The following is an 18,499-nucleotide window of genomic DNA, read 5'->3' on the forward strand; positions in this document are numbered from 1 at the left end:
AAAATATTTTAATATTCTGCAAAATTCTGTACTTTATCCAGATGAAACAATGTAATCACTGTCTTTGAGTAATAATTTAATTATAATACAATACAGAAAATCAGAGTTGCTTACCTGTAACAGGTGTTCTCACAGGACAGCTGGATGTTAGTCCTCACATATGGGTGACATCATCAGGATGGAGCCCAATCATGGAACACTTTTGTCAAAGTTTCCAGAACTTTGACTGGCACCTACTGGGCATGCCCAGCAATGCACTGACCCTGCAGCCAGCAGGGGTCCCCCTTCAGTCTCGTCTTATAGTAAAAGTAAATGTGAAAAATAAATAAGAAAACGAACCCAACACCGTGGGGTGGTGGGCGGGTTTCGTGATGACTAACATCCTGCTGTCCTGTGAGAACACCTGTTACAGGTAAGCAACTCTGCTTTCTCACGGGACAAGCAGGAAGCTATTCCTCACATATGGGTGAGTACCGAGCTGAGGATCCCTGAGCGATGCACCAAATGTACCCAAAGACGTGCAACAGGCACAACAACTGGGGTGTCAATTTGGTTAAAGGGCATCCTGAACCCTAACGGGTCGAGGAAGGGTGTTGGTACTTCAAGTTGCAAATAGGTTGCATAGCACAGACTGGTCGAAGATGGAATCTTGTCTGCCAGCCTTGTCTAAGCAATAGTGAGCTGCGAAGGTGTGGAGAGAGCTCCAGGTAGCAGCTTTACAAATGTCAGTAAGTGGCACTGAGCGTAGATGCGCTACTGATGTTGCCATGGCCCTGATGGAGTGTGCCTTGACATGATCTTGCAGCAGAATGCCTGCCTGCTGGTAGCAAAAGGAAATACAGCCCACTAACCAGGAGGAGAGAGTCTGCTTACCCACAGGTTTACCCAATTTGATGGGATCGAAGGAAACAAACAATTGAGTGGATTTCCTGTGGGCAGCTGTATGGTCTAGATAGAACGCTAGAGCACGTTTACAGTCAAGGGTATGCAGAGTCCGTTCTCATGGAGTTGAATGGGGCCTGGGAAAGAAGGTGGGTAGTATGATGGATTGATTAATAAGAAACTCCTATACTACCTTAGGCAGGAAATTAGGATGAGTACGGAGTACTGCCCTATCATGCAGAAGTTTAGTGTAAGGCAAGTAGGTAACTAAGGCCTGTAATTCACTAACTCTGTGAGCGGATGTGATTGCCAAAAGAAACTTCACTTTCCAGGTGAGATAGCGGAGATCACAGGATTGGAGAGGCTCAAAAAGAGGTTTCATGAGCCAACTCAAAACCATGTTGAGGTCCCAGGAAGGGGCCAGAGGGTGCAGTGGAGGTTTGAGATGAAGCAAGCCCTTCAAAAAGCATGTTACAAGGGGTTGTACTGAAATGGGTACATCCCCGACACCTTTATGGAAGGCGGTTACCGCACTGACACATACCCTGATAGAATAAGTTTTGAGGCCTGACTCTGACAGGTGCCAGAGATAGTCCAGAAACTTTGGTGTGGAACAAGTGAAGGGATCGATGGACATAGAAGTACACCATACCATAAACCTGTTCCACTTATAACAGTAAGACTGCCTCGTGGAAGGCTTTCATGAAGCTACCAGGACACGGGACACTGGCTCTGAAAGGTTAAGGAGTTGGAGAATTAACCTTTCAACATCCAGGCCATGAGACACAGAGCCTGAAGGTTGGGGTGGCGAAGGCAGCCGTCGTTCTGAGGCTACTGCTGCGCGGAAAAAAGAAGACTGAAGGGGGACCCCTGCTGGCTGCAGGGTCAGTGCATTAGGTGCCAGTCAAAGTTCTAGAAACTTTGACAAAAGTGTTCCGTGATTGAGCTCCATTCTGATGATGTCACCCATATGTGAGGACTACCATCCTGATTGTCCTGTGAGAAAAAGTTATTACTCAAAGATGCAGGATATTTTATTGTTTGTGCAGATTTTTCCAATCATAAATCCTGGCCTTTTCCTGATTGTTCTACCCTCCCCAGCTGTCTTCCTTTATGGCTAGAACTTCTTCCCCATTGCTTGATCTCTCCTTCACCTCAGATCAATCCCCAGTTCACTTGCTACCTTCCCTGCACTTCAGAGCTGACCTCTCTCCCATCCCTCCCCCCCCCTCCACACACCAGATCTCTCTCTCTCTCACGAAGCTCAAGCCCACCCTCCTTCTTCATTCTATCTTTCTCCTGTCCCCCAGGAAGATCTCCACAAGGCTTGAACCCCTACACAGCTTTCTCTCTGTCCCTCCAGTTCTCCTTCCTTCCCCAGTAAGAACTACTGTCTTTTTGTCTGTCCCCACCTTAGCAAAACCTCTAATTTCTCACTGTCGGTCTCCCCAGGGTTAACTCCTGGGAGTACAGAGAGAGAGAGAGATAGATCCCACCTCCTCCACTTATCTCCCCTTACAGCAGTAAGACACCCCCCCCCCCTCCTTGGCTTGGCTTTCTCTGTGTTTACCATCCCTTATTTAGCAAGACCCCCAGCTTTTTCCTACCTTCCCCCAAGCTCGCTGCCTACCTTACTTGTTTAGACTCCACTGGACTCCCTCCTTTGGGCCATACAGGTCAAGGCAGATGCTGCAAGCTCATCTCTTCCTGCATAGGCCAAGCCCAACTCTCTTCTGGTCTGTGTATACTAGGCTGCCACTGCTTCTTTTTCATTTCCAGCTGACACCATTGCTATTCCTTCCTCCATTCTGGTTCCTGCAGGCCTCCACTTTCATTGCTGCTGCTGCTTTCTGGTTCCCATGCCTAATTCCATGGGCAAAATTCAAAATTCTGCACAGGAAGGGATTTCAGTGCCAATGCACAACATGTGATTCCTCCAGGATTAAGTATAGTGCATCATTATAAAGCGATGCAATATATTTGATGCCTCATCTTCCATAAGCTCCATTCACCAGTTTAAATATTTTTCAGTCATACTTCAAACGTAAGGATACAATTTTAGTTTTCAATAAGTTAGAAGTCAGTAAAATCATAGAAACTGAACCCTCCCTTCCCTGCAACTCGGAGCTAGTTGTTGAATAAAGACATTACATGAAAATAAAAGGTATCTGAAGATATCTTCCAATGTTTAGATGAAGAAGGAAAAGCTTACTTTCTGGAGGGACTCTGTCTTTATGCGGACATCCCGATAAGCTGCGGTGATGGGGATAGAGTCCTGTTACATGGCCAGTTCCATCACACCCAGGTGTTGGACATTTGCTTTCTTTCTTTTCCGTTCTTGAGGAATCTATAATTTACACCAAATGCAGTAAATGACTTAACAGTTCTAAGCATTCAGTAAAAAGTCACGCGATGAAAGAAAATGTTTTCACTAAAACAATGCAAACTGGATTAAAAATGCTAAGAAAACCAGAAAAGACTGCCTGTTTTTGACACATTATCAAAGTTAGACTTCTGCCACCTTGACTGTTTTATGATTCCTGTGTTTTATGTTGCATTCAATATAGATAACAACACAAACTAGGAGCAGCAAAAGCAAAACTGCCATATTGTAATTTTCATGAGAAACAGCTTTAGGACAATTGAGTAGCTTCCTAGTTTAATTCTGCCTTCTCTTTCCAGTCATAGTACAAAGTAATCCCAGTTCTTAAAAAAAAAAGCATGCTGTCAGTGGTTTGGAGCTCATATTCTTTAAAGCTACATAATTGACCACATGGTGGGATACACCAACACAAACAAATCTACATTATAAAGGTGTGCAGATAAATCAATGATGCTGAATTGGCTGATAGGGGCATAATAACTTAGCTGATGGAGCAGAGAGTTGTGAAACCTTTGATCAATTAAATTTCCATGTTGAAATTCCCTCATTACTTCCCTCCAAATCAACAAATTCCCTCCCACACAACCACTATCTCCTATTTCTTCCATTCTAAGCACTTCAGATAAGGTACTTTTCAAGTTTCATTTTTTCTCTAATTGCACAGTTATGAATCCAGAAGGATTATCATCATTAAGACATTAATCTGAAAGTAGTATTAGAAAAGCTCACTACCTGCAAACAATGATAGGAAACAACAATCTTATGATAGTACAGAAAACTCTGACTTTGATTTGTATGTATTTATTTTTACTTCTGAGCATCTGTTTTATAATGCTTGGACATTTGTAAACTCAGAAGCTTAATAGTCTTTTATGATCACTTTCCCTTCAACTCTGTGAAAATGATTTAAGCCTACCTGGGTACAAACTGCTGTTCTCATAAAGAATACAATAAATCTGATGGGAAATCAAGCTGGTGATAGAACTGAAACATATGCTATGTGCTTGTTTGCATGTTTAGGGAATATGGTGTGGCAATGGTATGGTCACATTCTCTGCTAATGACCATGGCATAGATTTTGGCCTTTATTCTTCTAAAGTAAAATTATGTTCTTCTAATATTGATTTGTCACTGGAGCTCACTAACCAGTAGAAGACAGTTTTGTACTATTGAAATACTAGACTGAGACTCAACTTTACTTCTATGTTTGCAAAAACTAAAAAAAAAAATATATATATATAGTGACCACAGAAATTTTTTTTTAATAAATGTATTACATTTTTGTGTAATACTGTTATAAATAGAAATTGGATGGGCTCTTTAAAAAACAATTCACAGGGTTCCCTTTATTCTTGAAATAAGAGTACGTAACAAGAAATGTGCATAGATAATTTCTAATTCTGAAAATGCAGAAATCCTCTGATAGTTCTGGTCAACCATATAGTGCATGGACAGCATGCTGTGCATTCTGTGACTTGGAACTATTGTGTACAATGACAGGCATATAACTAAGTTCAATTTATTATGTAGGCAACTTTAAAAATGAATATGCATGATATTAAACTTACAGCAGTGCAAAAATACTTAGGCAAATGATGTTTAAGTCACAAAACAATTACATGTTTTATGTTAATCCTCTTTTCAGTTTATCTGTATATTAAATAGCATTAGGTATTTATCCTATCTTTCTATTAACTTTTTAGTTTGTGAAAAAAGGAGGAAAATCTCAAAGCTATTCTTTTTTTTTTAACTCATTTTACAGAAATTTGTATAAATCAAGTAAGTAATTTTAGATAAGTTAAGTGCATACTACCTATTTCATTGTACAAAGATGTCATCAAACTTTCCATTTTTTTTTTCCCATGCTTGTGGGATCTGAACTGCACGCTTAGGGCAGAATTTAAGGCTAAAAAGGAGAAAAAAAGTAGAAACATTTTGCAAGTCATTGTGTTTGCAAAACTATGAAATATTCCAATGTGTTGCCTACAGCTTTATTTTTATACAATTGCTGTAAGGGAAAAAATGCAATAATCTGTACAAGCAACAACATGTACAAATGTACTGTAGGACTTTTGATTTAGCACTTCCAGGTGATCTCACAGCGCTTTATGTATGCATTTTTGCTTCTACAATTTTTTCTACGGAACTTTCGCACTTCAAGAAATCATAAGAAATTAATGCCTTGGGCAAAAGAGATGCAAATTCAAAACTTTATTAGCAAACTGTCAGACCTTTTCAGCCCTACTTTTGCATGAATTTTACATTTAAACTTTAGTGTGGCCTGTATGAAAAATAAGACATTTTAATCCAATCTGCTATATTTCTTTGTGAGCGTAAATAAACATGTGGATAAAGGTGAGCCAGCTGATAGAGTGTATTTGAATTTTCAGAACGCTTTTGACAAAGTCCTTCATGAGAGACTTGTTAGGAAATTAAAAAGTAATGGGATAGGGGCAGTGTCTTATTGTGGATTGGGAACTGGTTAAAACATAGAAAATAGAGTAGGGCTAAATGGTGAATAGTGGAGTGCCCTTGGGATCTATACAGAAATCACTACTTTTTAATATATTTATAAATGACATGGAAATGGGAATGAGTGAGGTGATCAAATTTGCCAATGACAAAATATTTTTCAAAGTTGTTAAATTGCAAGAGGATTGTGAGAAATTACAAGAGGACCTTGCAAATTATGAGATTGAGCATGCAAATGGAAAATGAAAATTAATGTGGAGAAGTGCATAGTAATGTACTTAGGGAAGAATAACACAAATTATAGCTATAAAATGCAAGGTTCTGCATTAGGAATCACCATTCACCAAAAGGATTTAGGCATCATCGTTGATAATTCATTGCAATTGCTTGCTCAGTGTGCATCAGTAGCAAAGAAAGTAAATAGAATGCTAGAAGTTATTAGAAAAGGAATGAAGAATAAAACAGAGAATATCATTATGCTTCTGTATAGCTCCATAGTATGATCTGATCTTGAGTATTGTGTGCAGTTCTGGCCACCTCATCTCAAAAAATATATAGCAGAGTTAGAAAAGATACACAGAAGGGTGACTAAAATAATAAAGGAGATGAAACAATTCCCCTAAGAGGAAAGGCTAAAGAGGTTAGGACTCTTCAGCTTGGAGAAGAGATGACTGAAGGGAGATATTATAAAGGTCTATAAAGTAATGGGTGGAGTGGAACGAGTAGAAGTAAATCAGTTGTTTACTCTTTCAAAAAGTATAAAGACGAGGGGACACACAAAGAAGTTACTAAGTTGTACATTTAAAACTAATAAGAGAAAATATTTTTTTACTCAACACATAATTAAGCTCTGGAATTCATTGCCAGAGGATGTGGTGAAAGCTTTTAGTGTAGCTGCATTTAAAAAAAGGTTTGGACAAGTTTCTGGAAGAAAAGTCCATAAGCCATTATTAAAGTGGAGTTGCAGAAATCCACTGCATATCCTCGGGAGAATCAAGATGGAGTCCAGGGATAAGCAGTATGGAATCTATCCTTTAGGATCCTACCATGTACTTGGCCACTATTGGAAACAGAGTACTGGGTTTGATGGTACTTTGATCTGACCCAATATGGCAATCTTATGTTATATTATGTTAGAGCCTAAAAATTTGACCAAAGCAAATTGTACATTTTGTCCAATTTCATGAGTAATAGTTTTGATGTTGATGGTACCTAATACAACAGATACCCTTACCAGATATAATAACCATTTGACATGGGATTTTAGTGCCCTAATTGATATATTGGAGATGTTTTCTTCAAAATCAACTTTTGCTTCCAAATTGTTTTTCACTTGTGTTACAGAATATATTGATTTTATAGAATTTTAAAGGAGTAACATATTTTGCTTATGCCTGTGATTTGGAAGCCTTTTCATATACCTGTTGTAACAGATACAGCCATGTATTTAATGCCAACATATGCTCTTAAGTGTGAAAAAGACTCTCAAAAAAGGGGAGGCTAGTATAAAATAAAATATAGACTTTATTGCTGCAGGCAGACTAAAATGACATGAAAAAAGAAAATACAAATAATTCAATTGCTTTTCCTGTTTGGTTCAGCTAGGGTTGGGAGAAATATAGAGGCAGTATTTGCAGCCCCCATGACATGGGGAGGGAGTCTCATATATTACATCACTGAGACACTAACAGCCTGATTTACCAAGGCTAATTTCAGATTCTGTGTCTATGGAAGGAAAAAAAAAACTTAGTAAATCAGGTCCTCCTTAGTGACCAATGTCACTGTGCAAGTGTGCATGCATAATAGTTCAGGAGAGATTTGTACCAAGGATTTTTACTACAATGGCTAAGTTAGATAAGGAAGGTTAGAGGGTTAAATAGTGGAAATACTCTGGGTGGTTGCAACTGAAAGGCTTATTGTGCTGCCGCTAAATAGAACTGGTTTCATTTGAACTGGAGTTCCAAAGGAGGAGGAAAAGCTAAAATAAAACAAGGAAACACAAAAATGATAAATAATTTATTTAGTGCATTGACATGAAGGAATATGTTTTTAGGACCTAGAAAGAGAAGGAAGCAAGCCACTGATTTCTACAACATTGGGCCTCATTTTCCAATATCGCAGTGGTAACGCATGAGGGGGCGTGTCCCATGCAAATAAGGCATTTTTCGTGCAGCGGGGAAACATCGCGTCACGCGATGTTTTCGCCATTTGCGGAAACAGATTCGCAAATCGCGAAAACATCGTGCACCGCGATAAAACTACAACAGCACAATTGTTTACAACAATGACAATGTTGACTGTGCCTTTTAGAGTCCATTCTAGATTGACCAAGAGGAAATGGGAGGGTTAGGACATTTATGGATGATAATAATTTGGGTAGGAACATTTTTGTAGATTGCATTTCTTCTTACACCTTCTGGGAGGTGCGATGGAGAAGGTACAGAGAAGGGCAACCAAAATGATAAAGGGGATGGAACAGCTCCACTATGAGGAAAGGCTGAAGAGGTTAGGGCTGTTCAGCTTGGAGAAGAGACGGCTGAGAGGGGATATGATAGAGGTCTTTAAGATATGAGAGATCTTGAATGAGTAGATGTGAATCAGTTATTTACACTTTCGAATAATAGAAGGACTAGGGGGCATTCCATGAAGTTAGCAAGTAACACATTTCAGACTAATCAGAGAAAATTCTTTTTCACTCAACGCACAATAAAGCTCTGGAATTTGTTGCCAGAGGATGTGGTTAGTGCAATTAGTGTAGCTGGGTTCAAAAAAGGTTTGGATAAGTTCTTGGAGGAGAAGTCCATTAACGGCTGTTAATCAAGTTTACTTAGGGAATAGCCATTGTTATTAATTGTATCAGTAGGATGGGATCTTCTTAGAGTTTTGATAATTGCCAGGTTCTTGTGGCCTGGTTTGGCCTCTGTTGGAAACAGTTTCTGGAAGAAAAGTCCACATGGCAATTTCTTATGTTCTTATGTTTATTGTATTTATATTGTTGTTATATGCTATTGCATAAGAACAAAAATTATATTTACCCAGAAAAATTCTGAGTCATTTTTTACATTGATTTCTTCAATTTTTGTTCTTATTGAAATACACTGATAAATTTCCAGGAAAAATAAAATAAAAACTGAAAATGAAAGTCCCATCATTTATAAAAAAGTATGATATAATTTTATAACATCATGAAGGAGGTGGAACAGATAAATAATGAACGGTTGCTAAACTATACTCATGGAAATTCCAGTTCCAAGTCAAAAGAAATAAAATATATGTGAATTATCCAAAACAGGGGTCTCCAAGCTTTTCAATAGAAGGACCAAAGGACAGTTTAAATCACTGAGAGGGCCAGGATTGCCCCCCTCAGAACTTGCTGTGTGCAGGGGATGGGAGAGGGTGCATGTCTGGCTCTTCAATAATTTGAAATTCTGAGAAAGGTTGGAGACAAGAGTCAGGTTTTACAGAGGTTTAACAGATAGAGTGTCAGTAATAATATTTCTCAAATTCTTGGAAGTTGGCAATCCTACTATAACCCAGGAACTCTGTCCCTTGACTTTCTCTTTTCCCTACATCTGCTCCTGGGAAAGTGTGAGAAGGGATACAGGGAGTTTCTGTATCTGGTATGCTCCCTTCCTCCCCTCTCTTTCCTCTACCTGTCTTTCTCACTCAGATGTTCACCTCCTCCCCTCCCTTCTCTTCCTGGTCTCTTATCCCTCCTTTCTCACTCACCCACCTTTCCCTTCCCTTCATTCTTATTTAACCCCTTCTGCTCCAACTCACCTTCTTTCACTTCCTCCTCCCTTTCTCCTCTCATTCTCCCACCTCTCCCATTTTGTGTGCCTTCATTTTCTCACTAGTAGAAACTTGGAAATCCCACCTGAGTTTCTGCTGCCATCTGGGGACCACCTGCAGCAGCAGCATATCCTCATATTCAGGCATCTCTAGGACATGATACTCCTTTTCCTTGCCCAGCAGATCCTGAGTGATGGAGCCCAGCTTGGAAGTACCACAGCTGTGCACCAGCAGCAGCTTGAAGCAGCACTAGCTATGCAGCAGCAACAAGTTGAGCAGGGACATACGCTTGATGTCTCTATCCAGCTCTCCATGTGGTGCTGATGCTGGGCATCATTGAACTTGGCCAAACTAGTAGCCATCTGGTAGGGCAGCAGAGACATGACCTATGATTTCTCACACTTGGATACAAGCATAGCATGGAGGTGCAGCATGATAGCCTTGAGGCTTTGCTCATGCTTGCATACACAGGTGTGCTTCCATTGCACAATAGTTGATGTATTGCAGCAGGTAAAAGGGGCCTTGCTGCTGCTGCATATTTTCTTTAATCTTCTGCTGGTGGAGCCTAGGAAGCCCCTCTAGTCTTTCTGCTGCTATCACTGTCCATCTTCTTTAACTTTGACTGGTAGGTCCTAGAAAGCCCTGCCTGTTTTTGTTTTTTTAACACTGTCACTGTGTGTGTAAAAACCCTCCTTTCTTTATGGATCAGATTCGTTCCATGGTCAAAAGTTTGGGGACTCCTGATCTAAGGACTTTAGATCAAAGCACTATTACAATCCAGTATATGAAGTGCAGTTTTTCCCTTATGATAACGAATGATAAATACTAGACAGCATATGTACTGGGTAAATACCATTTTGAAGTTCTGTGATACTGTGACTAACTAGAAACTGGGCAGAAATATAGTTCCCTTCTACAAATGTATAGCAAGTATCCATCAATTGCAAATAAATGGACCCAAATGGGTTTTGTCCACTCTGAGAGATGTGGAAGATTTGAAACAGTTGTTGTATGAACAAGAAAAGGAAGAATAGACATCTAGAGACTTGCTAGTGAACCTCCTCCATTTAAAATCATAGGCTCACATGATAAACTCCTTTCTACATGCCTGAATGACTCATAAGAACATATGATTTGCCATACTGGGTCAGACCAAGGGTCCATAAAGCCCAGTATCCAGGGCTGATACAAGGATCTGTAGTGCTCTAGGCAGACAAATGTAACACCCCCCAACCCCCACTCTGAGTTGATTGTGCCCTTTGACAGTGGTAGGTAGATAGAGTTATTGTCACTCTCCTATAGTATATTCATTCTCTCTCTCTCTCTCACTTTTTCTCTTTCTCTTTTTTGAAAATGATGCTCCCACCCACTGATGTCACTCTAGGCAACTGCCTAATGGTCATGTCAGCCCTGCCCGTATCCTGTTTAAGAACATAAGAAAATGCCATACTGGGTCAGACCAAGGGTCCATCAAGCCCAGCATCCTGTTTCCAACAGTGGCCAATCCAGGCCATAAGAACCTGGCAAGTACCCAAAAACTAAGTCTATTCCATGTAACCATTGTGGCCAAGCCAGGTCACAAGTACCTGGAAGGATCTCAAGAGGAAAATAGTTTCCAAGCTGCTTATCCCAAGAATAAGCAGTGGATTTCTGTAACTTGGTTAATGGACTTTTCCTCCAGGAACTTATCCAAGGTTTTTTTAAATGCAGCTAAACTAATAGCTTTCACCAAATCCTCTGGCAATGAATATTCCAGAGCTTAATTATGTGTTGAGTAAAAGAATATTTTCTCTTAGTTTTAAATGTATTACCTAGTAGCTTCATTATGTGTCCCCTTGTCTTTGTACTTTTCAAAAGTGTAAACAACTGATTAAAGTTTACTTATTCCATTCCACTCATTATTTTATAGACTTCTAACATAGTTCCCCATAGCTGTCCCTTCTCCAGGTTGAAGAGTCCTAATCTCTTTAGCCTTTCAGTCACTTGCTCATACATATCAACATAGGGGGTTATTTACTAAAAGTTTATTACGTGCGTTAGGGCCTTATCACACGCGATAAACCCCTATCGCATATGAAAAGGGCCTTTTCGCGTGCGATAGGATGTAAATTAGCTGGAGGGGAGGAGTCAGCTGCTGCACCGCTGCCGGTGAGAATATTAGGAACATTCTCGCCGGCAGTAGCATGGCGAATAGCACCACCTTTTACTGTGGCTCTATTCACATGAAAGGCTGCAGCCATTCGCAGGCCCCTTCGCCCCCTCCCCCTTTTCATGGGATTCATCATTCTGCGAAGAATGACTAATCCAGCCCATACTTTGCAGAACCCTCTTGGTATCTAACCTGTAAGAACAAAGGATTGAGTATTAAGGTAAAAAAGATTGCTTTGTTTCTGAGTGATCAGACTTGATGACAATGCTAGACTGATGAGCTCTGATGGACGTCCTAAGTTGGAGAAAATAAATCACATCCATTTTGTCCAAATACAATGATGAATGACCTTATGTTGCCTTTTTACTCCACTGAAGGGAGAAAGTACATGTTACCTTTTATTCAGGACTGTTACAAGAGAACCACTTCAGGCAGGCCCCACCACAAGTAGCTCTTGCTTGCCTCTTTCTGATTTAGGGACCACTTATGAGAATGTGGGACCACTTATGAGAATGTGGCATCTCTTAACTCAGTTTGCCTGCCAGGATATTTTCCTTTTTTTTTAGGTAGGTGACAATAAAAATTAGCCTGTGAGAGACTGCCCAGTTTAACAATTTTTTGAAATCCCAAGAAAGAAGATAGTAACCCATCCCTCCCTGTATTATAAAGTAGAACATGGTTAGTTGTACATCCAGTTTTTTGGTCAGTTTCTGAAGGTCTTTGACACATTCAGATTGGCTTTCATCTCCAAGGGATTGATATGATATGATTCTAGAGAGGCTATAGGTGTAAAGCTTCCCTAGTTAAACTCCCAATAAGAGTTTGACCTATCTGAAGTTAATATAATTTGTTGGTCTGAAATTTGATAGGGAAACTTATGATTAGGTTATAATGAGATAATCATCAAGTCAGAAAATGTTCCGCTCTTATGTGAACTAGATGTAATCCTACCATCTCTAGATGGCTTTGGACCACTGAGACTTTGACTTTAATGTGTATGGGTCTTGCCTCACATGGAGTTGTGCCATGGTAGTAATTGATTTTGTTGCTGTCATTAGGTACAGCATTTTAACATGAACTGTGGCTGATGTCTGCTGACTGAATCAAGAATATAGGATAATTAGTGCATAGAGGTGCATCTCTACTATGAACTTGAATAATATGTGTGCCACCAAACTGAACAGGAGAGATCCGGAGAGCCATACAAACTTGAACGCAATCCACTTTAAAGTGCCTGAAAGTGGAATATAAATAATTTAAATTAAATTTAAAAAATGAACCTCCAGCAAAAGTACTTTGCATGTACCATATGTAAAAAGAAAAGCAGCTATATTAGGTACTGCTTTTCATCATGGTTTTGTTTATTTTTGTGTTTTAGGCCTACAGATTTTTGACATGAACTGTGGCTGTCATGGTAGTACACCTGTGACAAGACTCGGAGCTAGGAAATTTACTCAAAAGCTCTGCATAGATCTAACTTCCCAGGGGTTAGGGAATGAGGTTAATTTCTCCCTGGAACGGGAGAGCATAGAAAAGTTAAAGCTGCTAATTCAAGGACTGATTTCCTTCTCTTCCCGCTGCATAAATTGCTGTCATTTACTAGTGAAGAATCTCAGAAACTGTAGTACTTTTCCTTTTACGTTACTCCTTTCAGCTTTAATAACCACATCTCTAGCTGTAACCTTTCTTCTTTCCTGTAAGACCCTAACTTCAGTCCCTTTTTACCTGACAGTGGTTGGGATAACTTTGTTGCTCTTTTATCTCCTGCTGAAGTCTTAGGGATAGAAAGCCTTAGGGACATATACTTGCAGAGAGAGGGAGAGACAGGTATAAACTAGGGCTGGGAGGGGGAGACAGGCTGGAGAGAGAAGACAGACAGCTAGAGACTAGTATTAGGAGAGGCAAGACATCTAGAAACTAGAACTTGGAGAGGGTGAGAGACAGCTGGAAGAAGGAAACTAGCTGGAAATTAGGGCTGGGGAAAAGGAGACAGCTAAAGGCTAGGGTTAGGGGAGGGGAGATAGAACAGAGACTAGGGTTCGAAGAGTTGTGAATTACTGAATAGGGACAGATTTACAGAAGGCAATTTAATGGACCATGGGAAAGGGATAACTTAGACCCATTATGAGAGAAAAATACAAAATGGAGACCTAACCTGATCAGAGAACAATAGTAGCACCACCATTACACATATAATAGTTAGCATGCAGGCAGTTAAAGAGAGAAAAACTAAGTGCTTGCTGAAGAAAGACACCTGCAGCTGGTGTGATAAGAGAGTTGGGAAGCCCTTGGCAGTTAGCCAACATTTAGCTTTGCAGAAACAGTATAAAGCTTAGGGATGTGCATTCATTTAAAACAAAACTGCAAAATGCAAAGAATAAGGCTAATTTATTTCATTTGGGGGCCCCAAAATGAATCAGGGGCCCTCCAAATGAAACAAATATTGTTTGTTTTATTTAGGCGTGATTCAGCCCTAGTTCTAGGGCGAAGCTGGGGCTTTGCCTAGGGCATAGGCCAAGACCCAAAGTAGGGGCCGCAGCGTAAGCACGAGCGTGATGCTGGTGTCTCTTCAGAGGCACAAACTGATGCCTGGACCTCAGCCAAGAACCCCCAAAATTAAGCAGTAAAAAACTTACTTTATCCATTGCGTATCCGACAAAGGCAAAGTTCTGATGCCGGGAACTAGGCCCGGACATAGGACCAAACACTGAAACCTCATCCGAAGGCCAGGTCCAGATGCTGGGGTATAGGCCTAGCCTGGGGCCCAGACCTGGACCCAGATCCAGTGCCGCTACACAGCCCGGAGGCTGGGGCTTGATGCCGGAGCTTTGGCCCAGATCCATTCTCAATGTGCAACCTGACCCAGAGGCTGGGTTCCAACACTGAGGCCTTAGCCCAGGCGAGGGCCCAGTCCCAGGCCCGACACTGTGAACTGAGCAGGAGGCTGGGTCCCAACACCGGGACCTAAGCCTGGATTCAGGCTCAGTGCTGGGGCCTTGGCCAGGATTCAGGGTCCCAACGACTGGGCCTCAGCTGAGGGTCAAGCACAGGCTTCAAAGCCAAGGCCTTGTTGCCTTTTCTTCATACACTTCATTCTTCAGCACTGACAAACCAAATAACGCCATCTGCTGGTATCGCCCCAGAGTTAATTAACTCTGCTGCATTTATCCCAATGGATGGTGCCATTTTTTATGTACATGAATGGACCCGGCCTCTGGGTTGGGTCATGGCATTGAACTGAGTCTGAGCCAAGGTCCCGGCATTGGTACCCGGCCGCCGGGTCAGGCCAAACCTTCAGCCATGAGTAAGCCAAGGTCATAGCAACCTACTGCACCCTCGGCCTATGCAAGGCCGAGGATTCTGCCTGAGCCTAAGCTAAAGTCAGTGGATCCCCACCAGACTGGGTAAGTGGGGGCCAGGGGGTATCCTGACCCCGCCATTTTTTTGGATGGGCAGGCGGGTGGCTTCTTTTTCATTTTTTGGCCATTTTTTTTTTATATCATTTGATTGTTTTTATCTCACAAATGAAAATGAATCAAACAATCCAAGAACTGAAATTCGTGGAAAAAATACCTCCTGAAAATGAAACAAAAATGAAAACACATTTTTTTTCTCTTGCACATCCCTAATAAATCTAGGAGAGACAGAAAAACTGTTGACACAGATCAAGCACTGACCCTGAGAATGCTTGAGATGACCACTGTACTCAAGTGCTGACCATCCTCTCAGACCATTCTTTCCCAGACACAGCTAACAGTGTTAGAGGATAACTGATCAGTGAAATGTTTCCTGTATATATCCTTTTCTCTTTGGGCAATTGTGATAAGTGGTAATGTATATATGCAGATATATATACTCTTTTATTTGCCAGTATATTATTACCTAGGCTGAGATAGTATCAGTTGCATTGTGTAGAATTTTGCTATGACTTTTGAGTATGAGAATAAAGTCCACGTGTTTACTTATAATCACAGTTGTCTCGGCTCCACTTTTTGAAAAGGTGAGACAGCAAGATAATAGGGATAGAACAGGGTGAGAGATAACTGGATTCTAGAGAATGGAGTGGGTGAGCTGCAGCAAAATTCTAGAGCTGGGTGAAGGGAATCAGCTAGTGACTAGGGCTGGGAGAGCATGAGAGGTAGCTAGAGAGTAGGGTTGGCGGGTTAAGCGATGGGGAGTAGCAGGCAATTCACAAAGTTATAAACAACACTTTTTGACTGTAGAATTTTAGGCTATCTTATTTGCATTTTAAATTCATTTGTAATGATTTAAGTGTATTGACTTAAATACATATATTTATTTGAACCAGCTTTGTCTATCACTAAGGTTTTCTCTTAGGTTTTTCTAGCTTAGATAGTGGGAGGTTTGTTTTTTTTGCATATTTGCATCTTCCCCTTGAGTTATCACCATATTTTTGTGGGAGGCTTAAATGGGCAATAAATGTCTCTGGAATATACTCTGAAATTAGAGGGAAGGTGATACTGAGGAGAGGGAAGGTGATACTAAGAAGAGAAGGAGTTTCTGTGGTGATCTTGGCCATCCCCAAGGTGGACTGACCAGGAGGCGAAGAGGTTTTCTCTGTACACTGTAGAGTGGACCCAAGAAATAGAATTTTGGAGATTTGAAGAGTTTTGCTACGTTGGGATTTTGGATTCTAACCAGTTCTGAAAGGAAGGGAAACCCCCAGTATTTGGAACAGCTGGATCACCTTGCTTTTTATCTTTGGTAAGAAAATGAAGCAAGGGTGAAGAGAGTAAAGGATTTAGAGATTTTTTTCACATTCCAGCAAGACCTATTGGAATGAGTTGACTTGGAAGACTAGCTTTGGACTCTACAGCTAGGGGCAAATCTTAAAAGCATTGCTTGCACTAAAAGGCTCATATATACGAGAATCCGGGCCATGTGTAAGAAATTAGTATTTTAAAAGCCGCAAATTATGTGCGTATATATGCCAGAGGCAGGCGTAACTTGTGCGCACCGGCCGAGTGGCCATATGGATGCCTCTGGCCACACCCCTGCCCCACCCCTGCCCTGCCCATTTTTTCAAGCTCCGGGACTTACACGTGTCCCGGGGCTTTATGTGCGCTGCCAGGCCTTTTGAACATAGGCCCGGCGCGCATAACCCCCCTACGGGTGTAAATCCTTCTGGATTTACGCATGTAGTGCTTTGAAAATCTGCCCCTTAATGCTTTAATTCACATATGGTCAAAGTGTGAGCTGGTGCTGAGTCAGCATGAGTTTGATAGTGTTGGGCAAGACACAGGAGGTAAGTACCTAACTGTCTTCTAAAAAAAACTACATCTATTACAAAATGCCTTGCTAGACTCTTAACAGGATGCAGAAAATTTGATCACATCTCACAATCACTGATAGCTCTTCATTGGCTACCTATACAATCCAGAATCCATTACAAAGTCTTAACATTAATACATACCTCCCTCCGTTCTAACAACACTGGTTTGGTATGGATAGCACTTCAACCATACAAGCCACAGAGATCATTAAGATCTCAAAACAAAGGATTACTAGCTGTGCCATCTTTATAGAATATGCATCTAACAAAAATAAGAGACAGTATGTTCTCCACTGCAGGCCCTATACTATGGAACTCTCTACCTGAGACTCTAAGCCTGACTCCAGAAACAAAGAAATTCAAACTTGACCAAAAAACATGATTGTTTCAAAATGCTATATCCTAACTAGAAAATCAAACCCTCAGTGCACCCCACCTACTCTATTCCCACGAAAACCCTACTCACTATAGCCAACATCATCTCCAAACCAATCTCCAACATCATTAATAGATCCATATCCTTTGGTATAGTCCCAAACCAACTTAAACAAACTATCATAAAACCCATTCTCAAAAAACCCTCCCTCGACCCAGATGATCCCTCCAACTTCCACCCTATTTCCAATCTCCCCTTTCTATCTAAAATCCTAGAGAAAACTATCAATAGGCAACTCACGGAATACCTAGAAGATAATCACATCCTCTTCCCCTCCCAATATGGGTTCCGGAAACATCAGAGCACTGAAACTCTCCTCCTCTCCCTTTCAGACCATGTACTAAAAGCCCTAGACAAAGACCATTCATATATCCTTGCTCTATTGGATATTTCTTCGGCATTTGATTCTGTTAACCATAATATCTTAATACAACTACTCCATGAAATTGGTATCTCTGGCATCCCTCTCCGATGGTTCCAATCATACCTTTCCAATAGACAATACAGAGTAAAAATTGGGAATAGTGAATCAAAACCATTTAACCTGGAGCAAGGCGTCCCCCAAGGTTCCTCACTCTAGTCCACCCTGTTCAATATTTATCTCCTGCCCCTCTTCTAGGGCTCAGGACATGCAGGTGGTGAATTGTCTTATGTGAACTTTGCAGACCTGGGACTGGCTCTGGCCTGGAATCTGCAGGAAGTGGAGAGGTAGTCGAAGTTCCAGAAAAAAAGTTCCTAGGCTCAGGGAGTGCAAAGCAAGGATATGATCCAAACTGGTAGAGGAGGGTGAAGCACAAACTGAAAGATGAGCTTGGCCTGTCAATAAAGGGAATTCCAATATATTGATGAGGGGTGAGAAACAGTGAAAGGATGGCTGAACCAAGCCTGCAGGGGATGGCACCTGGCTAAGAAGAGTAAGGAGGAGCCTGCTAGAGAGTGGAGGGATGGGAGGGGAACAGAGAAGGGCAAGTATGTGGGAAATGGGGAGAAGAGCAGGCTAAGGGGATATCGGGAGTGGAGCTGGAAAATGGGTATTAAACCCTCTCAAAGTATGCTCATGCAGGATGGAGAGAATTAAAAGTGCAGATGAAG

At 41.1% G+C, this 18,499-nt stretch overlaps 1 protein-coding gene across 1 annotated transcript in view; it reads right to left on the reverse strand.

Annotated features, from left to right (window-relative positions):
* Positions 1-18,499, reverse strand: part of MYT1L (myelin transcription factor 1 like) — an 822,727-nt gene that overhangs the window by 550,935 nt on the left and 253,293 nt on the right. The window contains exon 7 of the mRNA XM_029597019.1: positions 3,095-3,229. Within this exon, the coding sequence (XP_029452879.1) occupies positions 3,095-3,229 (135 nt within the window). The remainder of the gene's footprint in view (positions 1-3,094; positions 3,230-18,499) is intronic.

Source organism: Rhinatrema bivittatum, chromosome 3 (assembly GCF_901001135.1).
Source record: "Rhinatrema bivittatum chromosome 3, aRhiBiv1.1, whole genome shotgun sequence".
NCBI classification, from domain to species: domain Eukaryota; kingdom Metazoa; phylum Chordata; class Amphibia; order Gymnophiona; family Rhinatrematidae; genus Rhinatrema; species Rhinatrema bivittatum.